This window comes from Penicillium verhagenii, assembly GCF_028828195.1.
Source record: "Penicillium verhagenii strain IBT 33310 chromosome Unknown utg000007l_segment0_segment0, whole genome shotgun sequence".
Classification (NCBI taxonomy): Eukaryota; Fungi; Ascomycota; class Eurotiomycetes; order Eurotiales; family Aspergillaceae; genus Penicillium; species Penicillium verhagenii.
In genome coordinates, this window is record NW_026643171.1 from 447969 (window position 1) to 471297 (window position 23329).

Here is a 23329-nt window from a genome sequence, read left to right on the forward strand (position 1 = left end):
GCCACAAGTTATCAGCGTGAAGACCAGGCTACATAATTCCCTGACTAATGATTTCAAAATTCCAGATTTGCGACACAACATTTAAAATATTGAGTGGTCAACTCTTTTTTGATATCTGCTATTAAAGCTTTGGGCTTTTCCATCAATGGGTCTACTCCGTAATCTTGACAAACATTGGAATTCAAATCTCGAACATTGAAGGTGCATGTGGTGAAAGCTGCCTCGGTGGCAAAACATCGGGTAAATTGTCCACATATAAGATGACAGACTTGTGAATAGCCTCGCTTTTGGTCGCATGGGGAAATTAGTCACTACCATTCTACCCTTACCACAGCAATAAATGAGCCATTGAAATCGTTCGCTATGGTAGATTGGTTAGTGTTCTGCTGTCAATAGCAATCAAGTTTTAGCAAACAAGAAATCTTGCCCCGTGGATTCTGTAGCGTAACATGACATGCCTACTACTGATGTCTAGTACATCTCCCCCTTCTTCAACTCAACCTGAGGTCCTTTATCTCACAGTGTTGCTTTAGTCTAGGGGTTGATTTTACACGTAAATGCTAAGAACACACTATTGATTCGCATACGAGATTGGATTCATGGATTCCTCCTAAACTATAGGAGTTTGAGTTCCAAACCCAGGTCAATTCATACATTGTAGTTCTCTTGACCTCAGATGACCTTGATAAGGCATCGGCGCCTTCCATGCTGCACGGAGGACTCCGTCAGATGGTTTGGAGCAGAAAAGATAAACCCCAGATACCACGATAACCGAGTTCTCGAGTAATTCTCGGGGGCCCCGTGTTCACAGCGTGCCCGATGCCTCCCGGACCTATCAGAGGGTAGGTAAATGCCGGAGAGCTGTAGGGGGCTCCACTATCCACGAGATGGAAGATGACAGGCTTGGGGAGGCGAAATGAACATTGGAAATCTAATTTCTGCGGCTAAAGACTCAATGATTCCTTATCTCGTTCGGGATCCTTTTTCTGGGCAAGTGAGTGATGATTGGTGGATGAGAGAGGCGAGGGGGGCCCCACCCAGATAAGAGAATAAAGAGAATAAAGAGAAGGATTACTGGGGAAGTTAACCGAAGTCAGTCTAGTCCACTAACACCTTGACTTAGCGCAATTGGAATTTACTCGATGCTCTTGCTAATGATTGTACTAAGTATTCGAAATCTTATCTTTTCTCCACACTCGCCCTAACCCAGATTAGGACCCGGGGGCGATTGGATTATGACTTTTTTTTCCCATCTCGTCTGTAATCGCGACGTGGAATGGCTATATAGTGTGGAACATTCCCCAGGTTGAAGTGGGCTCTTTTCTAGTCTAAATAAACAATTACATCCACTTCCCATCATGGACGGCCCCGATCAGATTGGCCCCGATCTTTCGCCTAAGCGCACCTTCAGTGATAAATTACGAGGCGTCGTAAGAACCTTTACTACTCGGTATGCTGTTCATCGCCAACAAAACAAGATGGAGTCATAATTGACCGTGGTTTCTATCATTATAGCGATGGTCTCATCGGCGACTACGACTATGCTCACCTATTCACACCAAAGTTGCCCTTCACCAAGCAAGAACGGAGATCCGCTCCTTTCTTCGGTCTTGATGATCGTGTTCCTGTTCTTCTCGCTTTGATCCTAGGATTGCAGCATGCTCTTGCCATGTTGGCTGGTGGTGAGTACCATCGCGGATCATTTTCACCAACGAAAAAAAAAACGAGTACGCAGTTCTAATGCGGAAGAAAAACAGTTATTTCACCACCAATTATGCTCGGCGGTAGCTCCGGTGTCAACTTCGCGACAGAAGACTACCAGTACCTTGTTTCAACATCTTTGATCGTATCGGGCTTTCTCAGCGCTATTCAAATGACCCGCTTCCACATCTACGGCACGAAATACTATATTGGAACTGGATTATTATCAGTGGTCGGTATGTGGTCCTTGAATCTACTATGTCGATGGAAACTCAAGAAGTTCTATATGCTAACTCCAAGGCCTCCCTCAGGCACATCATTCGCCACAATCACCGTCGCTACCGGCGCCTTCACCCAAATGTACGAAACAGGCTACTGTCCGACTGACGCCGACGGAAACAAACTCCCCTGTCCAAAGGGCTACGGCGCCCTCCTCGGAACATCATGTCTATGCGCTCTTCTCGAAATTGGTCTCTCCTTCATGAGCAGCAATCTCCTCGCCCGTATCTTCCCACCACTCGTCACCGGTCCCACCGTGCTCCTGATCGGCGCCTCCCTCATCGAATCCGCCATGGAAGACTGGGGCGGTGGTTCCGGCTGTTACTCTCCCCGCGCCATGTGTCCCGATGCCAGCGCCCCACACGCCTTAATGTGGGGTAGCCCGCAGTTCATCGGACTGGGCTTCCTCGTCTTCGTAACCATCATCCTCTGTGAACGATTCGGTCCCCCAATCCTGAAGTCCTGCGCCGTTATCGTCGGTCTCGTGGTCGGTTCGATCGTCGCGGCTGCTTGCAACTACTTTGAGAGCTCCGGAATCGCCGAGGCTCCCGTTATCTCTTTCGCTTGGGTCCACACCTTCCCGCTCTCGGTCTACCCTCCACTGATCCTCCCGCTGCTGGCACTGTACGTTGTGATCATGATGGAGTCCATTGGCGATATCACAGCCACCTGTGATGTATCCCGGCTCCGCGTCGAGGGTGCGATGTTCGATTCCCGCATCCAGGGTGGTGTTCTCGGTAACGGAATCACCTGTGTGCTCGCAGGATTGATGACCATCTCACCGATGTCCGTGTTCGCACAGAACAACGGTGTCATCGCCCTGACCAAGTGCGCGAACCGAAATGCCGGTTACTGCTGCTGCTTCTTCCTGATTGTCATGGGTCTGTTTGCGAAGTTCGCTGCTGCGCTCGTGTCGATCCCTAGCGCGGTCCTTGGTGGCATGACGACCTTCTTGTTCAGCAGTGTTGCCATCTCGGGTATCCGCATTATCTCCACCATCGACTTTAACCGTCGGAACCGTTTCGTCCTGACCGCTAGCTTTGCGCTGGGAATGGGTATTACGCTCGTCCCGTCTTGGTGGAGCTACGTCTTCTCGTATGACGGTGATAACCGTGCCTTGGAGGGTCTGCTGAATGCCGTTGACTTGGTGATGACCAACGGCTTCGCAGTCACTGCCTTGGTGGGTGTGATTTTGAACATGCTTCTTCCCCATGAGGCGGATGAGGTTATCGAGTCTGAGGATGAGCCGGAGGTCATCGAGCAGGCTGAGCCCACGACTTCTGGCAAGTCGGAGTCTACTGCGGCATAATTTGGGGGATTTCATTTATTTTGTCTAGCGTTTTGTATTTGTATATAGCCTTCTCATGACCTTGCCTGCGACAGTGGGTAGTATTTAGCATTTTCTTCAGATCCTGAATCAACCGGAATTAATTATTCTCAATTTTTCTATTCACATTGTCATGGCCATGCTTCAGTAAAATGTAATGAACAACATTGGAAGCTTCCACACCTACTCGACTCGAGGGCCGAGTTTCGATGCCCTGACGCGGGGAGAACACGCTTGTTTCGCTCAATAAAATTTTGAAACATACCGCTATCAGTTGGCGAAGACGAAAAGAAATATGTACAGTAAAAAAAAAGAAAATGCATCAAGAATCAAGATTAAGTCAATCGTGGCGCAAGCCCAAGTATAAAAGCGCACGCATAATTGCAAGCATCACGCTTCCCGGCGCGCCGCGCGACTTTTGTCCTTTTGTCGGACCCACTTGATCCACACGACTCGACTACATACACGCATTGACGCCTCACGTTATACCTGTATTTGTCAGGAACGAAAGGAACTAGGACTCGGACTGACGGACAATCTTCATAAGGCACGTCCTCAGATCTCAAGTGCCTCAGTCCTGTCACCATGAGCCAAAACAACCTCCGGCGGCCCTTCCGCCCCAACGTCCAAAACCAGCGTAAGAGGTCTCGCAACATACAGGTACAGAGAACTATACTGATCCATTGATAGCACCTGTAGCTGCGTTCTCGGCGTCGCAGTCTATCGATGGATCGGGGTTTGCCAAGGGGTCTGTCCCGACGGGAATGGTGCGCCTTGATCGGGCGCTGGATAACACCGCTGCTGCTCAGGGCCGGCATGGAGGGCTCCTGCGTGGTCAGATAACGGAGGTATATGGGCCACCGGGTGTGGGAAAGACTTCGTTAGCGTGAGAGAGCCAAATAATTTCATGTTTTCTTTTTTTTGGGGGGATTTGATTAAACGTGGGGATATTAACTCTATACAGGTTGACTGTTGCATCAACTACGCTCCGCCGAGGCGGAAAAGTCGTCTGGATCGGTATGTGTATATCCACACGCTTTTCATCTTATCACAATACGACATGCAAGAAAAAACAAACAAAAAAGATATTAAAAAAACTACTCAATCTAACAATACACCAGACACAAGCTCCCCAATTCCAATGGGCCGACTCAAAGCAATGACCCCATCAGAATTTCTTCCAAACCTCATCCACATGCGCACCCCAACTCTCCCCCATCTAATGGCCGTCCTAGCCCACCCGCCAAACGGCTTCCCACCCCAAGGCACTGACGTCCTAATAGTCGACTCCGTCTCCTCAGTGTTCCCCCCCTACTTCATCAACGCATCAGAGTTAAAAGACCGACACGCCAAAGGCAAAATCACCGATAAACTACAGCTACAATTTCTTCTAAACCGGAGGTGGAACGTCACATCCGAACTAGCCTCCCATCTCGCTGCGCTCTCAAACCGCGGCATGGCCGTGCTAGCTATTAACCAGACACACACGAAGATCAAGGGCCAGCCGCGTGCGACGTTGCAGCCTTTGCTTTCGAGTGGGGGGTGGGATAAGATCGTCTTGTCAAGGATAGTTATGTACCGCGATTTTCCTGATCGGCGATATATGGAAATTACCAAGAGGGGCGGGAAGTGGTTTCCTGTCAGGATGAGCGAGACGGTTATCTCGTTTGAGATTGGGAAGGTTCGTTGGTTCTTTTTGGTCGGAATAGGATTGGGTTTTTGTGTTAATGTTGCGGTTTTAGGAGGGTCTTCGACAGCCTAGTGAGGTGGTCGATTTGCAGGAGAGACTCGATCGTTTAAAAAATGCTGTGCCGTTAAGGCAGACTCAGGCTACGTCGACTCGGCCTGTGCCTACTGGTACTCAGACTAGGGCTGTTCAGCCCACGCCTCCTCGGTTTATGCCTATTCAGCCCACGTCTACTCAGCCTACGCCTGCTCAGACTACGCCCGCTCAGACTACGCCTATTCAGACGACGCCCATTCAGAATACGCCCATTCAGCCGACGCCTACTCGGAAACGCAAAGCACTCGACGAAATTGCGGATAGTCAAGACGAGGAGTCGGATGAATATGACTGAAGAAATGGCAGTCTTCATGTAATACGAAGCGTCGAATACAAGATACGACAAGATAATTAAGACTGCGATGAAAGTCCGCATTCATATTACATTCATCATATCATTACTACCGTGAAGCTGGTCTCCGTATCTCCCTCCCCAATTCGACAAAATCCCTCGTCTCAACCACCTCCTCCCCATCCGCCGGAGCAATCGAATCCGGGGCGATCGAACCCTTCCCGTCGGGTCCAGATTCCAGCTCCGGACCCCGCAAATCAGCACAGACAGCCGTCTCCGGCGGAAGAGGAAACGAACAGAGAGGCAGCGTATCAGCTATAGCCACGGAGATCGGATGCCTAGACCCCTGAATGATATCGACCAAACGCCCCAGCACAGCGAACTCCAGCTTCAGCTTAACAGAGTAAATAAAGCCCTTCAGCACGATCTGGACCGCATACTGATTCGCATATTCCAAGCTCAACAACAGCAAATCCATAGCCATAATCGCACAATTAATCCCAATAACATGGTACATGATGATCCGCGCATCAGGCCGACTAGTCGCATCCGCACCCAGACGAAGCAATCTCACCGTATGAATAACGTACAGCGTAGATATCAGCGTCTCCTGGATCGTGAACCCCGTCAACTGCACCTTCTCCATGACATTGTACCCCCACACCCAGGCCAGATCGCCCGTGTGGATGATATTAGCGCCGTACGTCAGGATGGTAGTGGGCACCTGCAGCAAGAAGAAGTTGACAACTATCATGCGCAGAACGCGGCTTAACGTCTTCTCGTCCCGGAGGACGAGGTGGAGGCGTGAATATAGGACCACCGATTGCCCGGTTACCATCGTCCACCAGCCGATTGTTAGGACGGTGACGGAGAGAGCGGAGTCGGTGCGCGTGAAGAATTTCATCATGAATCCGATCGAGTATGGTACCACGCCGAGACAGCCTGATGTCAATAGGGACCAGAAGTATAGGCCGCGCCAGCGCCGGAAGGTGGCTGTTACTAGGACGACTAGCTCGGCGACGTTGTAGCAGGATAGTCCGATGAAGGTTACTAGGACCATTTGGAGGATGTTGCCTTCTGCTGCGAGGGCCCCGGAGATGCCGTCTAGTAGGTCTTGAGGGAGCGAGGGCATTATTGTACTGTGTTGGTAACTTTTTTTTTTTTGGTATCAGTATTTGTAGTCTAGCTGCGGTTCATTCGGTTCTTGGAGCACATATACTAGTAGTCAGAGTGAATAGGCTCCGTGGAGCCCTGTGCCTAGTTTGATATGTCCACATTCTCCAAGCTGGGAATAGTATGGAGGGATATGGGAGGGAAATGGAGGGAGAGCAGAGGGGAGAAGAAAGAAAGAAGATGGGAGTAATAAAGAAGAAGGAAGGGCTGGTCGTACAAAAGTAGCCGATAGAAATGCAACAAATGCAGAACTGTAACGTAGTAGTAGGCCCTTTAAGCAAATACAATCGGCCTTTCATTTGTATTTTTCTTTCAAAAAGTCAGTGCGTAGCTAGGGGAAAGAGTCATTGGCGAATTAAAAGTGCAGAATCCACAGTCTAGCCCAAACCCGGGGTAATGAGAGGGCCCTAAGGACATTGTTCACGGTGCCGGTTTTAAACCCCAAGAACTGGCAGGCAAGATTGGAACTTGGCTGTCTGGGACTTGATCGCAAGTCTACTTTTAGCAAATGACAGGGATGTCACGGACCACTGTACCTGGCTTTGTGGTTCATGCGGTATACGTAACACTTCACGCGACGCTGGTTGGGCTACGCCGAGGCTCGGCACCTTGACAAACGAGAATATGACTTGAGTCGATTGGGAGGGTTTGCAATAAATGTGATGTGTGTCGAGTATGGCCGTGGATGTGGGTGGAAGTCTACTTTTGTCGACTATCTGTCAAGCGGCATCTACCCGGTACGTGCGCCTGCAACGGTAGTTGTCCTTGTGATTCTATTTATGGTTTGCGTTGCCGTTGCCGTCAAACAAATGGAAGTGTCATTCGAGTTCTATCATGTCTCTCATAGGTTGGTGAGGTAGTCCTCGATCTGCTCCTTGGTCAAAGTCCTGAAGCGCGGGCCTTGGGAGCCCTCCACGCCCTCGTAACCGAGCAGGTGGTCTGCTGGCGGGCCAACAATTCCTAATTTGATGTTAGTCTCCGAAGTATGAAGCATGAAACAGTCGAGAATGGGAACTCAAACTCACCAATTTCTATTGTGTCTCCGTTCATTTCACCCTCGATGGTCTCCTTGAGTGTCAACAGCGCAATGTGGATGGCATCCTCAAGCTCCAAACCCTCAGTGTACCGCTTCTCCAGGAAAGTCTTGGCACTTGTCGCATGCTTGCCAATGGCCGTGGCCTTCCAAGGGTAGTAACTACCACTGGGGTCCACCTGGTAAAGACTAGGACCTCCCTTAAGGATTCCGCCGGTCTTGGTGGTAGCCTTCTCCTCAGATGCAGCCTCTTCAGACTGGGGCTCAACACCCTCATCCCAACCAGCAATCAAAAGACTGACACCGTATGGTCGGACACCTCCAGACTGAGTAGCCTCTTGCACCACCCGGGCGACGTCCTGCACCAGAATCCGGGTGGGTGGGTACTCGTTATAGATGCGCTTGTAGCCAGTGTGTGACACTTTGCGGGCCTTGTCTACAAGCACACGGTAATCGGGGCCCATGCCGGCGTAAACCATGCCAATGTCGGGGGTGACCAAGGAGATCTTCGAGAGGGAGGGGGGATCGATAAGTGGGGATGAAGACTTCTTCTCAGTAGCAAGAACGATGCCATTGGTGGCTGGATAATTGTTAGCTTCTGTAGTTTTGATGGGCGGTGGCTAATGATCAAGCCTCTCTCTCACCTTTGATGCCGAGGGCTGTAACACCCTGGTTAACAGCATTTAAAGCATATTCTATTCCGCGAGGGTTAGTTCCAAGCTTCTCTCTACAATCCTCTAGATTCGGTCCTTACCAATCTGCACCAGCTTTCCGCTGTTGACGATGGGTTAGCTTATGGACCAAGGCTGGGAGAGGTTTGGGATGATCAAATTACCTGGGAGAGAAAGTGGTCAGGGAGAAGGAATAACGGTCAGCCATGATTATGTGTAGAATTACAAAACACCAAACCACAGAGATTCAAAAAGGATGAGAAGAAGGAGGTTGGATAAGTAGGCAGACGGAGGGTGACGTTTGACGCGGTTGCTTAGGTAGCTGTGAATGAGCTGCTTCAAGGCGGTGAGATTAATCGGGTTTAGTCTCCAATCCCGACTTTCACACAGTTTCTTCTTCTGTCTTCTCCTCTTTTTCCCTTTGATCACTTTTTACTTTCCCACTTTTCTCTTCGTCTTAAAATCTAAAAGCGAATATTTTAGTTCAAGAGATACTATGATATACAATATCCTCAATGGACTCCCCAAGCAATGAGCCGGACTCGCCGGGGCAAGAGTCTTTCGAGCAGAGCTATCCCCCGCGAGTCTGTCGCATCTGCTTGGAAACAGTATGGCCAACCTTTCAGCCCTCGGAATTTCTCCAAAGATCTCGACTGGTTTATGAGTCCAGCGATCCCGAATCAGGTCGGCTGCTTCGCCCTTGCAAATGCAAAGGATCCTCGCGATATGTACACGAAGGATGCCTGCAGTCCTGGCGAACTGCAAACCCAAGCCTGGGTACCCGGAACTACTGGGAGTGTCCTACTTGTCGTTTTCAATATCGTCTTGAGCGTTTAACATGGGCTCGCTGGATCAGTAGTACCGCTACTCAACTTATTCTTACGCTGGCCATTCTAATATTGACTATTTTCTTACTTGGATTTGTTGCTGACCCCGTCATTGATCTTTACGTCGGCGCCGAAGAGGACTTCCTGGAACCGACCGAAGATGCCTCTTGGCTTGATCACTTTGTGAAAGGACTTGCTGCCTTGGGATTGACCTCATGCCTCAGGGCCTTGTTGATGTCGCCATCATACTGGATCCGAGGTTCGGGCCTTCTGAGAAATCGTCGGTCCAATGGACGGAACCGAGCTGCCAATCTGAATTGGCTAGTGATCATGACTGGGGTCGTCACTTTCCTCTGGGTATGCCGAGAATTGTTGAGATGCCACTTCATTACTAACAACCATTCCTCCAGGCTGTCTACAAAGGTGTCCGAACTTGGAGCAAACGAACTCTACAGTGGGCGGGTGACAAGGTCATGGACGTCCCTTTGCCAGAGGATGAAGACGAGGAAGACATTGTTGCTGAGGAGCCTTGTACACATCCTAAATCTGAGTAAAAACCTTCAAATCGCACTACTTAAGTTGCCGTCCTCCTTTCCAATGAGACGCTGATTAGTCAATGTGCGAAGAACCAGTTTGCCTTCGTTAACTCTTGATGGAATCACCTGAGAGACAGTATCGGTGACTACTGGAACGTCTTGTTCCGCTGTCACTGTTCTGTCTCATTATTCAGGCTTTCATCTAGGGGAAGGCAAGACCACACCTCAATTCGATCAGAACGCACGGATTTGTTGGGCTGGCCGGGTGGTCATGCTTGCATGGTCGCTTGGACGTCCCAGTAAAAATTTCCATGGATTTTTTTCCATCAGTATGCATTTTGCGATTGAAGCGTGGTAAATATATGCAGTAATAATTCACTAGGTTACAATATCACAATTCACATCTTTCAGTTGTTTCCACTATCTCCCACATTCAATGTTCTACATACTATGCCGTTTTTTATCTCTCTCTCAAGCGGTGCTCACTCTACCTATCCCACCCCTCATTTCTTTTCTTCTCAACCCATAACCTTTCGTGACTTCCCTCCCCCATTCCTCGTTCCCCATTTTCACTATCAATCCACCCGGCATGGCTGCCCCGGCTAGTCCACCCGCCATGTCATTGTTGGCTGCGGTCCGCTCGCATCTCGCCGCCGACTGGGACTCCGAGAGTTCCCAAACAGACACGCTGGAGGAACCCGAAGAACGGGAACAAAAGGACTCAAAGATTGAAATCAAGCCCGAGGTCAAGCCTGACTCTGAGCACGAGCCATTCCCGGACTATGAAGAGGAGCAGTCGTCTTCTGCTGATGAGGAATCCGAGAGAGCATACAAAATCACTTTCACCGCGGCTATGCAGGAAGAAATTCGCATCGAAGCCGTGGACCCCAACATTGTATTGTTCAAAGCAGTAGTTGAAAAGAAGGCCCAGTCTCTGGACAGTATGAAGGAGTCCCTCTCTCACCCGCAGCTTGTTGAATCGACCCGCGTTCGATTCATTGCCCTGACCAACATGATCATCCTTCTGGAAAACACCCTTTTCTCCGAAGGCGAGGAGAACTTCCTCAACTTCAAGGCTGTGGCCGATGCTCAATCCATCGCAACTGTGTTTCTAAACTATGTTTCCTGGGCCGATGCTTTGATGAGGGATCTTGTTCAGACCGCTGAGAATGTTACTTCTGCGTTGTTACTCTTGTTCTACGAGGACGTTCCACTTTTGACCCGATACCGACGCATGGCTAAAGTAGTCTCTGCGTGAGTGACTATTACCTTATACTTGAGGTATACTTTGTGGTATTGGACTAACAGTGGTAACCAGTTATCTGAAAAAGCCACGCCGGATTGAACAGACGCTGCTTTCCAAGTTGCTGGATCTTTACGATGAATGGGTTCATAACACGTTCCTTCGTCTCCGTAACACTCAAATCGCCCAGGAAGTGACTCTGGATATTGGTCGTCTGCAGCTGACTAGGACTCTTCATGCTATCTGGGAGGTTTTGTCTCGTGCCATCGAGAGTTACGCTAACTACCGGGATGCCTTGCACATCATCAAGAGCCAGTTCTTTGCATCCGTCACGGAAGGGGCTGGTGGTTCTTCAGTAGCACGCTGCTTTGAAGAAGATTAGGTTGGAAAAGGTCAGACAGGGGAAAAGACAGAAGCAAGAATTACACCAGAGGCCAATCTTGTCCTACTATGCGTGGCCATGACATGATGACTGAGATATCCATTTTCATTTCGCGAACTGAGGAATAGCTAAACCATGATACTATTTCCGATCGAGTCTCGTACATGATACAACGTAAATTGTGAAGATTAATCAAACTGGCGCAAATCAAGCAGTACTATCCTTGTAAGCACCCAGCTTAAACAGCTTCTTAGCGTTCTCCCTCCCGATCTTCAGACGATCAGGCTCCGACAACTCAGCCTTATCAAACCAGTCACAAGCATCCTCGAAAGTCTCAAACGGATAATCAATGGAGAACAAAATCCGATCAGCCCCAACCTCAGCCATACAGAAATGCAAAGTAGGAGTCGAGAAATGACCAGAGGTAGTAATCCACAAGTTCTGCGCAAAGTACTCCCGAATAGTCTTCTTGCACGTCTCCTGCAACCCAAGCAACTTCTTCCGGTCCTCGAACCAGTGATTAATCCTCCACATATCGAATGGGATATGCTCGCCAAGATGGCCCAAGATAATCTGCAGCTTAGGGTGGCGGTCGAAGACTCCATTAGTAACCATACCCAGCGCATGAAGACTCACACCCTGTGCGAACGAAAGAGGGGGACCAACAAGCCACTTGCGATCAGCCCAGAGCTTCTCGTAGATTGTTCCGGTGGGGTTGCGGGGGTGGAGATAAAGAGGCACGTCGAGCTCGGTACATGTTTGCCAGAAGACGTCCCATTTTTCATTATCGTAGAAGATCATGTCATCGCCGTCTGGTCCTGCGCGCTGTGTATCATTAACGAGGGCGCCGAGGAACCCGTATTTTGTTACGCAGCGGCGGAGCTCTGCGGCTGCTTCTTGGGGGTCGTGCATGGAGAGGGTTCTGAGGGCTCTTGTTAGAACTGTGATGTGCTTTGCAGGGGTGGACTTGATACTTACGCGAAGGCAGCGAATCGATCCGGGTGCGCCTGCACCTTCTCGGCGATGTAGTCGTTGATTTCGACGGCGAGGGCCTGGGCGTCCTTTGCGTCCCAGATATCCTGTACGCCGGGCGCGGTGTATGAGAGGATCTGGAGACCGACGCCGTGCTTCTCGGCGAAGTTCAATCTGATGGAATCCACGTCGGTGATCTCGGCAGTGTGCTTGTCAACATCGGTAGCGAACATGCCAGCCCACCATCTTGTCTTTTCTTGGAAGCGGGGAAGCGCAAAGGCTTCTTCAAGAGCGATCTTTCCCAGCATTTTTGAGGAGGTGTGAGCTGCTGGGTATGTATTTTGGTAGTTGGAGAAGGTTGGAGAAGCTTAAATGATGAGAGGAAAGAAAGTGAGGGGCTTGTAGTTCAGCTCTCGGTGGTTTCTTCAGCTCGCTTTATATTTGGCTCTTACTTTAGTTGCCCCGCACTCTTCGGAAAGGTGGATTTACTCCATTGTCAGTTAAGCATTAATATTGCTCCGTACAGCTACTATCGGAAGTGAAGACGCGTCGGCTCATTATCCGACGCGGCGGTCCGCTGTCTTCCAAGGTTGACTATACGTATTTGTATTTGCGGGGCGGATCGCCCACTTTCCCCACGTTTGCCGAGCCGACCTTTATCCGACGGGCGCTTCAATGTAGAGAAGTAATATGGATATATGATCAGAACAGAAAATCGCTTCAGTTTATAGACCAGGTTAATGTACTATGATACTGTTCATGTGCAAGTGCATGTACTGTGTATACCATATCCCTTGAAGTACTGCAAAAAGACACGAATTCTGCACATGTCGAGTCACGAGCATTTCAAATCTTCTGTGCAGCATCAAAGTCAAGTATGGCCCCGCTATCATTTAAAGAGTAACACTGACCTGTTCTGACAGATTCCACCCAGACTTGATCTTTCGACACGCTTCATGCGCTCTCGTAATTAGATCTGCATATTGCAGCACGCACGTCCCAGCCTAATGGATTGTGTTGATCCTTGCTTTTCAACTCGAAGAACCGAGCGAGACTCCTTTGTTTAACATTGGACTGGCTGCTTACTCTCAGATTGGCCAATGACCTGAAAGAACACAGGAACCAAGTCCCCACAAGGCGGCCATCTACACTAGCTCGCTTATAGTTCTGTATGTATGAACATCTCTTCTTTGACAAGTATCCCAGCAGGCTCAAAAAGCAAGCAACATGTTTGCTCCGAGATTTCTTTGTTGTGGTCCGAGTTCGCCCACAGTACATAGTACATCCCCCACTTAATTCCAATGCATTTTTTTCTGATATTTTTTTCTTTCTCGTGGCCAACATTCATGCCAGACAAGATCCAAATGGCGGAGAAAAACGAGCCCTTTGCCGAGCAGTTCGCTCCGCAGCACGACTACGAGAACACTGCAGAGCACGCCCGTCGTAATCTCAATGCTAAGCTCTCGAATCCGTTGGCCGGGTATAGCCATGCTGAGCTGCGGAAGCAGGGTCGCGTTTTTGCAATAACGCACGATATAGGCGACGAGGAGGACATTCGGGCTTTTGAGCTGGGCGCGGTGTTGGCTCAGGCGCCGGAGCGGTTCGCCAGTATTGAGGCCTTGACGCCTCAAGAAAAAGCAATTCTACTCCACGAGATCGAGCACCGATGGTCACAACCGAAGAAGATGTATTTAGTGATTGTCCTATGTTCGCTTTCAGCTGCTGTCCAGGGGATGGGTGAGATAATTTTACCCCCACAACGACACCAAATAACACATTGCTAACATCAACCGAATCTAAGACGAAACGACAATCAACGGCGCCCAGCTTTGGTATAAACATCAATTTGGAATCGCAGACGACAGTGCCCGAAGTACTTGGATCCTAGGCCTGATCACATCCGCCCCCTATCTGTGCTGCGCCTTCATCGGCTCCTGGCTCACAGTCCCATTCAACCAATGGTTCGGTCGAAGAGGAACAATCTTCATCACATGTGTCTTTAGTGCCCTCGCCGTATTTTGGTCCGGCTGCGCATCGGAATGGTGGAACCTGTTTCTCTCCCGCTTCGCCTTGGGATTTGGCATCGGTCCCAAATCCGCGACCGTCCCCATCTACGCAGCCGAGACAGTCCCCTCCTCTATTCGCGGTGCCCTGGTGATGCAGTGGCAGATGTGGACTGCATTCGGTATCATGCTGGGATATGTGGCGGACTTGGCATTCTATCAGATCCCTGACCAGAGCACGATTGTTGGTTTGAACTGGAGGTTTATGATGGGGTCTGCGGTGATCCCGGCCGTTATCGTTTTGACCTTTGTTTTTGCGTGTCCTGAGTCGCCGCGTTGGTATATGAGTCAGAATCAGTATTATCGTGCTTATGAGTCGATGTGTTCGTTGCGGCATCATAGGATCCAGGCGGCGAGGGACATGTTTTATATGCATACGCTGTTGGAGGCGGAGAAGAGCATGGAGCTGGGTCGGAATAAGATTATGGAGCTGATCAAGGTTCCTCGGAACCGGCGAGCGATGATCGCTTCGCAGATTGTCATGATCATGCAGCAGGTGAGTAAGACTTGCATACAAAGAAACGGACCTGCATCATGCATACGCTAAGCAGAAATAGCTTTGTGGAGTCAATGTCATCGCGTACTACTCATCTGCAATCTTCATGGTACGTTTAATACTCTTCTTCACCATCGCCCAGATCTAACAAGGAAACACAGGACGCAAACATTGGCGCCGTGTCATCGATGCTCACCTCTTTCGGCTGGGGCGTAATAAACTGGCTCTTCTCAATCCCAGCAATCTACACAATCGATACATTCGGCCGCCGCAATCTCCTGCTCGTCACGTTCCCTCTCATGTCACTGGCCATGTTTTTCACAGGCTTCAGCTTCTGGATCCCCGAAGAACACAGCGCCAGAATAGTATGCATAGTAATAGGAACTTACCTCTTCGGCATGGTCTACTCCCCCGGCGCGGGCCCAGTGCCATTCACATACTCGGCCGAGGCATATCCTCTCTACGTCCGACCGCACGGAATGGCATTGGCGACGGCAACGACGTGGTTTTTCAACTTCGTTCTGGGCATTACGTGGCCGTCTATGCAGAGTGCGTTTACGGCGCAGGGGGCTTTTGCGTTTTATGCTGCGTGGAACATTGTCGGGTGGTGGCTTGTGTTGCTTTTCATGCCTGAGACCAAGAATAAGACGTTGGAGGAGCTGGATCAGGTATTTTCGGTGCCGACCAAGTTTCATGCGCAGTATGGGTTGAGGCAGATTCCGTACTTTTTCAAGAGGTATGGGTTGGGGAAGGATGTTAAGCCTGAGCTTCTTTATGAGATGGAGGAAATGGGGCCAGTGCAGGCAGACTTGGGGTATAATGCTTAATGCTTGGGCCTTGAAGGACACCTGGAGGGTACTAGCTCTGTGGGTCTTGCCTTGGGCCTAGCTAGGTATGTTTATACGAATTACCAGCTGCCCAGATCGAGGGACTGTCATCTACTGAAAGGAATCTACTGATTTGGCAGGAATATTCAGAAATTATATCAAGCATATTTGCATTTTGTTTAATGATTTTCACTAAGATGAATCTGTAGTCTGATAATAATCATTAGCAATGATCATCAAAGGTTTGCAAGTAAGATAAAGGCAAAGCTTCAATCAGATTTTAATCGATCTGGTATCCTCAAGGTATTTTGGAACAGGTCTGTGTATAATCATACTCATCATAGAAGCAAGGGTGGTAGAGAAAAAACAAGGAATACTAACCATATAAGCTTGATAGAAGGATGAATGAGGTAGTCGTGTTCAATGATCAATGTCGAGATGAAGTAAATTCCTGGGTACTGAAATGATCATTAGCAATGGTCATAAGATGCTTTCAAGTAAAATGAAAAGCAAGGCTTCAATCAGATTTTAATCGATCTGGTATCCTCAAGGTATTTTGGAACAGGTCTGTGTATAATCATACTCGTCATAGAAGCAGGGGGCGATAAAGTAAAGACAAAGAGACTTACACATTAGTGTCTACAGAATTTGTAGGTGCTAGTGTTGAGATCTGATTCTGTATGGTCCTGTGTACTTGAATTGAATGTCCATTAGCAATGATCAGACATGGCGTTGAATGAAACATAATTGAAAAGCTTCGATCAGATTTTAATCGATCTGGTATCCTCAAGGTATTTTGGAACAGGTCTGTGTATAATCATACTCATCACTGAAGCAGAAGGGGCTGAAAAGACAAGATAAAGCTTACCGATTAGTGGTGAATAGCTCGAGTGCTATGTGAAAGGCGGGCTTGAAGAGTTTTCAAGCTGTCAAATTTAGCTTTCTGGTCATGCAATGCTTGCCCGCATTATGGAAGCATTGCATGAACATGAAAGACTTCATTGCAGCATATCAACGGAACCAAGCCACAACCGAATCATGGGTTTGGTTGGAATCCGAAGAAAGATCGGATAAATTTTCTGTAACGAAGAAAAAGGGAAGAAGCGAGCCGCCGCGCGAAAAAATAAATAGTGGAATCACGTGTTTGCAGTGTTTGCACTCACAAACAAAAAAAAAGTGATGAAGCATCACTTTGGGGTTTTCTGGTTCTGCACAGAAAATCGATTGTTGATTAATCCGAGTGGAAATTTCAGTAAGAGATTTGTCCTGGAGTGGCTTTGAACAATTTCTTATTGAACTTCCAGATCATGGCCGATACCGAGATCCCCAGACCTGACGAGCAACAAGGTATGTCAGCCAGCAAAAGAAGAAAAAAACGGCCGATCATTTATTCTAGAGCTCTGCAGATCTAACAATCCATCCCAGCTCCCAGAACTCCTCACCAAAATGTTCGGACCAACGGTCGCGCCTTCAACTCCGCGAACTGGCGCATGAAGGGCGAAGAAAGCCCTCAACCCCCCCCCCCCTCCCCGCGAACCAATACCTCCCGCACCGCCTTTAGTCGTCCAGGATCCCATGTGCCCCAAGCTATTTCCGATGGCCGCCGCCTGTATGTGGGCAACATGCCCTATACGGCCAAGTCCGAGGATGTTGAAGCACTCTTCACAGCTTCCGAGTTCTCCATGTATGGCTTTTCTAACATTTTCGCTGGCTTACCGGCCTTGCTGAGTCTGAACCCTTGATAGCGAGCGCATCGACATTGCCATTGATCCCTTCACCGGCCGGAACCCTTCGTACTGTTTCGTCGACCTGCACACAAAAGAACAGGCTGAGCGGGCCATGATCGACTTGGATGGAAAGGATATGCTGGGTCGTCCCGTTAAGATCAAGCCCGGCGTGGCCAAGTCATCGGCCGAGCGTGCCAGTGAACAGCAGCAGCAGCGATCGCCGATTAACGTGGACCGATGGCGTCGTTCGGATGCTGAGGGTTTGCCCAAGATCAGCTCGCCCAGCTTCAGCTCCAACTCCAACTCCAACTTCAGCTCCGAATCGAGTCAACGCGTATACGTGGGTGGATTGCCCCGTGTGGCCGAGCCTGAGGTGTTAGAGGCCCAGATGAAGGTCTTTTTCCAAGGATACACCGTGTAAGTTTCTTCCAAGATGTCCTCCTCTTTTTTTTTTGAAGCTTCTTTTGCTTTTACTCTCTGTTTTCTGGGAGATCGTTACTGACGTGGTGTTGTTGGTGTCCTAGTGAGAAAGTGAGCAAGCTGTTCTCCCCTCACCCCGCGAAGCGATTCGAGCCCGGCGAGCACTATTATCTGTTTGTCGATCTCGGAAGTGTGGAAGAGGCTCAACGGGCCCTCAACACTTTGAACGGACAACAAGGACCGTGGGGTGGCCCGATCCGCGTGCAGCGGGCGCGGGGCACGACCATCACCAAGCCGGAAGAGCGCATTAGCCCCGAGGCTCAGCTTTAAGACTTGATGATGATGATCAAAACGACCAAAACCAACGAAAAGCAGCACTATAGATATAGGAGTTTTATAGAAAGGGCATTCATTAGGGGGTTTTTAAAAATTATATATTACTTTGGATTCCAAGCGGGGAAACAGAAAACGGGAAAATTGGATGACGTTAGTTATCGATAGTGGAGCAAATTCCAGACTCACCGCATGATCACATTTCCCTTCAATCCTTTTTTTTTTCTTTTCTTTTCTCCAAGTTTAAATTATATTCTTCTTTTACTTTTGCGAAAAAAAAACAAACCTGGGATCTAACTAGTCAAAACCAATTCAATACCCCCCCTGCGAATCCCTGCATGCTTAGCTGAGATATACCGAATCCTCTCTCTCGGCCTCGGGTCGGAAACTTGTCCCTATTCCTCCCGATATCTCAAATTTCGCAATGTCTTCAAAAAGTGTTATCCGGAGTCAGCAGCAGCATAAGGTCTTTATTGCTAGCGTAAGTCATATATTGTGGAAGCAATTGCCCCTCTTTTTTCTATCCCTTAGCTGCGGATCGCCTTCTGTCCGCGGGGATCCCTGCCCCTCCTATCTCTTTGCCTCGGTCCAGCTTTGATCCCTCCAATGATATCAGATCTAAGATCGGGGTCATATAAGCCTGGGCTATCGACCTTTCTATTGTTTGTCCTCTGAAGATGTGGGGGTAATTCATTCTCTCAAATCGCATCTAAAGAAGTACATGGAAAAAGACTTGGCGATGACTATGCAGACCATGAGATCATTAGACGCTAAGCCCATAGAGACCCTCTTATATCAAGGGACCTTTGTGATCATTTGATCTTTATTTTGTTCTTCATCCCTTTAATTCCGGCCTTTTTGCCCCCGCTTCTCCTGTTGTCTCATTTATTGTTTCTTACCCATGTGCTCCATTCCCCTTTTCGTCCATCCTTGATCATCTTGTTTCAACATGGCTCCAAACTTACCTCCTATCAAGTCAGATGATTCCAAAATTTGCGTGGTCATGGTTGGCCTCCCAGCGCGGGGCAAGAGTCTCATAGCTGGAAAGGGTAAGCAACCCCACCATTAGATCATGATCCCGAAGTCTAATTTAGCCATAGCTATGCGATATCTGGCCTGGGTGGGCATTCCAGCTCGTGTATTCAACGTTGGCAGCTATCGGCGCCATAACACTCCCCAGCCAGAGGCCACTTTCTTCGATCCCCACAATGCTGAGGGTGAGCGCATGCGCCGGGCGGCCGCTGAGGCCGCCATGTCTGACATGCTGGCTTGGTTCCAAGCCGGCAAGGGCGTGGTTGCCATTTTAGATGCAACCAATTCCACAAAGGAACGCCGAAAGTGGATTCATGAGCAGTGTGCTGCTGCCGATATCGAGACACTCTTCGTTGAGTCAATTTGTGATGACGAAGATCTCATCATGAACAATATTCTAGAAGTCAAGACCACTTCGCCGGATTACAAGGGTCAGGACCCTGAGTTGGCCGCCCAGGATTTCCGGAAGCGTATTGTCAACTATGAAAAAGCTTACGAGACGATTGGCGATGGCGAAAAGTCCTACACTTATGTCAAGCTCATCAATGTTGGATCAACTGTTATCATCAACCAGATCAAGGACTATTTGTCAAGTCGTCTGGTGTACTACATTCAAAACCTGCACATCAAGCCCCGATCAATCTGGCTATCTCGAGTGAGTTTTTTTTTTTTTTCTTCCAACAGAGAATGACATTGTGAATGCGTTTTTGTTCTAACCTAAATAGCACGGTGAATCGGAATATAATCTTACAGGCCGTATTGGCGGTGACTCCAACATCTCAGAGCGTGGTGAAGCCTACGCTCGCGCTCTACCCGAGCTAATGCGCAAATCCGGAATTCCCGAGAACACCAAGATTGTCATCTGGACCTCAACCCTCCGCCGTACCATCCAATCTGCCCGGCACCTCAAAGCCGAAACTGGCTTCGAGAAACTAGAATGGAAAGCGCTAGACGAGCTGGACTCGGGCGTCTGTGATGGCCTCACCTATGAAGAAATCGCCGAGGAGTACCCAGAGGACTTTGCTGCTCGTGACGAAGACAAGTACAACTACCGTTACCGTGGTGGCGAGTCCTATCGCGACGTCGTGATCCGTTTGGAACCCATCATCATGGAGTTGGAGCGCAGTGAGAATGTGATTATCGTTACGCACCAGGCTGTATTGCGTTGTATTTATTCATACTTTATGAATGTGCCGCAGGAGAAGAGTCCGTGGATGGAGGTTCCTCTGCACACGTTGATTAAGCTTACGCCTCGTGCGTATGGTACAGAAGAACAACGCTTTAAAGCAGGCATATCTGCTGTGTCTACGTGGCGTGGGAAGGGAAGTTCGGCGAAGCACCAGGACTTCCCAGCTGATATCGAGGGACAGGAAAAGAAATAACGAGGTAGTTTTCTTTTTTTTTTTTTTTTCAGTCATGCTCAGATACCAAAAATGCCAAATTCCCTCATAGACATTTTGTTTGAGTTGATAAGAACTAGTTATTAATAGTAACGATGACAAATCCTTGAGTCAACTGTCAACTCAAACATCACGTAACGTGGGCTTCATCACGCAACACGCTTCATCACGCAACACGCTTCATCACGCATGTTCCATCACGCAACACGTTCCATAACGCAACACGCTCCGAGTCCTTCACGATCCTTCTCTTCTTTTCTCGTTGACTTGCAGAGTGATGTCGGTCTTTCCTTTAATGCAAAGTCCGTGTTGCTTGGATGAACTTGAAGGGCGACGAAGCTATGTGAAGAGACACGAGGAATCGAGTCTACAAAGGAAGGAGGGCGAGAACGCAATGTAATGGTATTGTGTGCTGCAAGGAAGAAAAGAAAGAAGAAGAGAAGGAAGAGAACAAGCTATCTACAAGAGGGTGGAGTAAGAGTACCGATCACATGACAAAGTGATCGAACACTATGGTCCACCCAATATCCTTCCGGATCGAGTCGCCCTTGGTCCGAATTCTATCAGATCCAGAAGGTCTTCTAGGTCCGGGAATTCGCCGAAATATTCCAATCTCTTGATACGACCGACGAACATCTCATACCGAGGATCGCTCATTATTCCGTCAAAGTACGGTACCCTTTGACCTTGGTTTGCGGACCCCGGAAAAGCCTTTCGAAGAATCAAGTGAATCATGCGAAAAGCCACATCGATCTTATGTGACGTTTCCTTTCTCTTCTTCTGTAGCAATGAAGTGGGCAAGGGCAAAGTTGGCCGTTCGCCAGAGCAGACCCAGCGTGGCCATTTCCTCCAGATTTGACTTCGGAAGTACAAGACCCTGTACAAAAGATCTTCGATCATGTGGGTGACTCCATGAAATCGATCCAGGAGCTCAAGGTCGGTGGAAGCTTTCTCTAGCCAATCATCCAGGAGCTCAATATGTTCCTCTTTGACGTTATAAATTGCGGCATATCCGAGTTCTTGATGACGGTACATGGAATCACTACCCAAACCACACCGCATAAGGCGGTTGGTCCTGGGCAAAGCTGCAAGAGTAAAAGCAGATTCTTTGTCTCCCATGGCCATCGCAACGCCCCACGGTGGCCAATGCCCAGGAGGGAGCTCATGGAAGCGCCGCTCGGACGGGTTGTTGTATACGGTCTGATTTATCAGCGGTACGATCGGGGCCCCTATGAGGAACGGGGAAGAGTTATCATCCAGCCATTCCAGCATCGCTACCCGGTGTGGGTTCTTCGTCGTGATAAGGCTGGTCCATACGGTCCCTAGAAGGGCATCCGTCCCAGACCCGAAGTTGATACCCCAACTGAGCAGCTTGTAAGCGGCTTCAGGATTCATCCAACTCGCCATTTGAACAAGCTGTACGTCTTCAATCCATCTACGAAGCCGATATCCAGGATGCTGCTGCGAGGGTAACTCAGCAATTCGGTCCAGCATAATCCACATCGATTCCTCAGACTTCAAGGAAATGCTAAAAGGCGTCTGGGTAGTGCGGAGGCGGTCTTGGGGATAAAAAACCCATTCCAATGGAATCTTGGTTGCAAGAAAGTTGACGATGTCACGATAATCCAGGAAAGATGCAACATACATGTACCCTTGTCCCAGGTCGTCAAATCCGGTTGTTGAGATGATATCCTTCCCTACAAGAAAGCGGAAACAATGGATACAACCACTGCAGAGGTTGTCCATAATCCCCCGAGCTCCCATGTTGCTGGTTCCAGCAGGTGTATGCAGCATTCCAACATAGTCTGAGTGGTGATTCGGAGCATACGCTTTCTTTGCGGCTGCAGACTTGGCTTTCGTCCATGTCCAGGACATAAGCTCCATTCCCGCAGGCCCCATGGCTCCAAGCTTCTCGATACTGACGATCGAATGAAGTGCTTCATGGGATCCATCTCGGAGAGCATTGTCGATCATGACGTCGAAGATGGGAGGGAGAAAGATTCGGTCTACCATGGCGGCGGTGATGGTGACGACGAAAGCAACGATAATGGAAGAAAAAAGAGTGAAAGGAGAATGACGATGGCGATGATGAAGAGAGCGAATATGACACTGTCAATGTCAACGACGACAATAAATCGACGCAAAAGAACGCAAAACCACAATGGCAAAACGACGAAGAAAACGAGGAAAACGAATTGACGACGATAAAGACGAAAACAACGTAAACGTCAAAGTCAACGACGACAAGACTTTTAGGGTCAACGGCAAGGTCAACGGCAAGGTCAACGGCAAGGTCAACGGCAAGGTCAACGGCAAGGTCAACGACAAGTTCAACGACAAGGTCAACGACAAGAAACGACGACAACAAAATACCGACCACAAAATACCGACCACAAAGATGGGCGGAGAATAGCAATTAGGAGCTGTGGCAGGAAAAAGAGTGCGAATGAAAACGATGACAACAAACTAACGACCACAAGACGGGAAGAGAAGCACAGTTAGGAGCTGTGGCAGGGAAAGCAGTGTGAATGAAGACGACGATAACAAAACAGCGGCAACAAGATAGCGGCGACAAGACGGTGACGACGACGATGAGAAGAGAATGGCAGTTCGGAGCTGTGACGGGGAGAACAGTGCGAACAGGATGACAGATGCACAGAAGAGAAGGTGAACAATGAAACGAGTTTGAGGATTCCACACAGTGAGTGAACGATATGTATTGAGGTGTTAAACGACTGCCTGTTTGGGCTGCAAAGGCTCTGACACGTGCACTGCGGGGTCTTTGTGGCCTCCAGTGTTTGCGAGGCTATTC

The 23329-nt window shown here is 49.0% G+C and overlaps 12 protein-coding genes across 12 annotated transcripts; 8 read left to right on the forward strand and 4 right to left on the reverse strand.

Moving 5' to 3' along the window:
- Nucleotides 1–1358: 1358 nt before the first annotated feature.
- N7466_006860 (nucleobase:cation symporter-2 family protein) lies at nucleotides 1359–3289 on the forward strand (the record flags this gene model as incomplete). Its single annotated transcript, XM_057166249.1, has 4 exons — nucleotides 1359–1450; nucleotides 1516–1682; nucleotides 1758–1937; nucleotides 2013–3289. 4 exons carry the CDS (start codon nucleotides 1359–1361, stop codon nucleotides 3287–3289), a joined length of 1716 nt encoding a protein of 571 aa, XP_057019290.1.
- A 603-nt stretch (nucleotides 3290–3892) lies between these two features.
- Nucleotides 3893–5385, forward strand: N7466_006861 (uncharacterized protein; the record flags this gene model as incomplete). Its single annotated transcript, XM_057166250.1, has 5 exons — nucleotides 3893–3944; nucleotides 3998–4193; nucleotides 4272–4324; nucleotides 4429–4988; nucleotides 5050–5385. The coding sequence occupies 5 exons, from the start codon at nucleotides 3893–3895 to the stop codon at nucleotides 5383–5385; spliced, it is 1197 nt and encodes a 398-aa protein (XP_057019291.1).
- Nucleotides 5386–5491: 106 nt separating this feature from the next.
- Nucleotides 5492–6514, reverse strand: N7466_006862 (uncharacterized protein; the record flags this gene model as incomplete). Its single annotated transcript, XM_057166251.1, has 1 exon — nucleotides 5492–6514. The coding sequence occupies one exon, from the start codon at nucleotides 6512–6514 to the stop codon at nucleotides 5492–5494; it is 1023 nt and encodes a 340-aa protein (XP_057019292.1).
- Nucleotides 6515–7396: 882 nt separating this feature from the next.
- pre8 (proteasome core particle subunit alpha 2) lies at nucleotides 7397–8467 on the reverse strand (the record flags this gene model as incomplete). The annotated part of the gene is made up of 5 exons (XM_057166252.1): nucleotides 7397–7515; nucleotides 7581–8168; nucleotides 8233–8283; nucleotides 8343–8362; nucleotides 8424–8467. The coding sequence occupies 5 exons, from the start codon at nucleotides 8465–8467 to the stop codon at nucleotides 7397–7399; spliced, it is 822 nt and encodes a 273-aa protein (XP_057019293.1).
- Nucleotides 8468–8774: 307 nt separating this feature from the next.
- Nucleotides 8775–9640, forward strand: N7466_006864 (E3 ubiquitin-protein ligase MARCH; the record flags this gene model as incomplete). The annotated part of the gene is made up of 2 exons (XM_057166253.1): nucleotides 8775–9443; nucleotides 9497–9640. The coding sequence occupies 2 exons, from the start codon at nucleotides 8775–8777 to the stop codon at nucleotides 9638–9640; spliced, it is 813 nt and encodes a 270-aa protein (XP_057019294.1).
- A 571-nt stretch (nucleotides 9641–10211) lies between these two features.
- N7466_006865 (uncharacterized protein) lies at nucleotides 10212–11247 on the forward strand (the record flags this gene model as incomplete). Its single annotated transcript, XM_057166254.1, has 2 exons — nucleotides 10212–10876; nucleotides 10941–11247. The coding sequence occupies 2 exons, from the start codon at nucleotides 10212–10214 to the stop codon at nucleotides 11245–11247; spliced, it is 972 nt and encodes a 323-aa protein (XP_057019295.1).
- A 207-nt stretch (nucleotides 11248–11454) lies between these two features.
- On the reverse strand, nucleotides 11455–12527 carry N7466_006866 (amidohydrolase family protein; the record flags this gene model as incomplete). The annotated part of the gene is made up of 2 exons (XM_057166255.1): nucleotides 11455–12169; nucleotides 12226–12527. 2 exons carry the CDS (start codon nucleotides 12525–12527, stop codon nucleotides 11455–11457), a joined length of 1017 nt encoding a protein of 338 aa, XP_057019296.1.
- Nucleotides 12528–13565: 1038 nt separating this feature from the next.
- N7466_006867 (sugar porter family MFS transporter) lies at nucleotides 13566–15605 on the forward strand (the record flags this gene model as incomplete). The annotated part of the gene is made up of 4 exons (XM_057166256.1): nucleotides 13566–13956; nucleotides 14021–14778; nucleotides 14840–14887; nucleotides 14940–15605. The coding sequence occupies 4 exons, from the start codon at nucleotides 13566–13568 to the stop codon at nucleotides 15603–15605; spliced, it is 1863 nt and encodes a 620-aa protein (XP_057019297.1).
- Nucleotides 15606–16912: 1307 nt separating this feature from the next.
- Nucleotides 16913–18082, forward strand: N7466_006868 (RNA-binding protein; the record flags this gene model as incomplete). The annotated part of the gene is made up of 4 exons (XM_057166257.1): nucleotides 16913–16952; nucleotides 17031–17289; nucleotides 17351–17749; nucleotides 17857–18082. 4 exons carry the CDS (start codon nucleotides 16913–16915, stop codon nucleotides 18080–18082), a joined length of 924 nt encoding a protein of 307 aa, XP_057019298.1.
- Nucleotides 18083–19034: 952 nt separating this feature from the next.
- On the forward strand, nucleotides 19035–20499 carry N7466_006869 (bifunctional nucleoside/nucleotide kinase/histidine phosphatase family protein; the record flags this gene model as incomplete). Its single annotated transcript, XM_057166258.1, has 3 exons — nucleotides 19035–19134; nucleotides 19186–19772; nucleotides 19843–20499. The coding sequence occupies 3 exons, from the start codon at nucleotides 19035–19037 to the stop codon at nucleotides 20497–20499; spliced, it is 1344 nt and encodes a 447-aa protein (XP_057019299.1).
- A 184-nt stretch (nucleotides 20500–20683) lies between these two features.
- On the reverse strand, nucleotides 20684–22530 carry N7466_006870 (uncharacterized protein; the record flags this gene model as incomplete). The annotated part of the gene is made up of 2 exons (XM_057166259.1): nucleotides 20684–20783; nucleotides 21161–22530. 2 exons carry the CDS (start codon nucleotides 22528–22530, stop codon nucleotides 20684–20686), a joined length of 1470 nt encoding a protein of 489 aa, XP_057019300.1.
- Nucleotides 22531–22678: 148 nt separating this feature from the next.
- On the forward strand, nucleotides 22679–22930 carry N7466_006871 (uncharacterized protein; the record flags this gene model as incomplete). Its single annotated transcript, XM_057166260.1, has 1 exon — nucleotides 22679–22930. The coding sequence occupies one exon, from the start codon at nucleotides 22679–22681 to the stop codon at nucleotides 22928–22930; it is 252 nt and encodes an 83-aa protein (XP_057019301.1).
- Nucleotides 22931–23329: the final 399 nt, after the last annotated feature.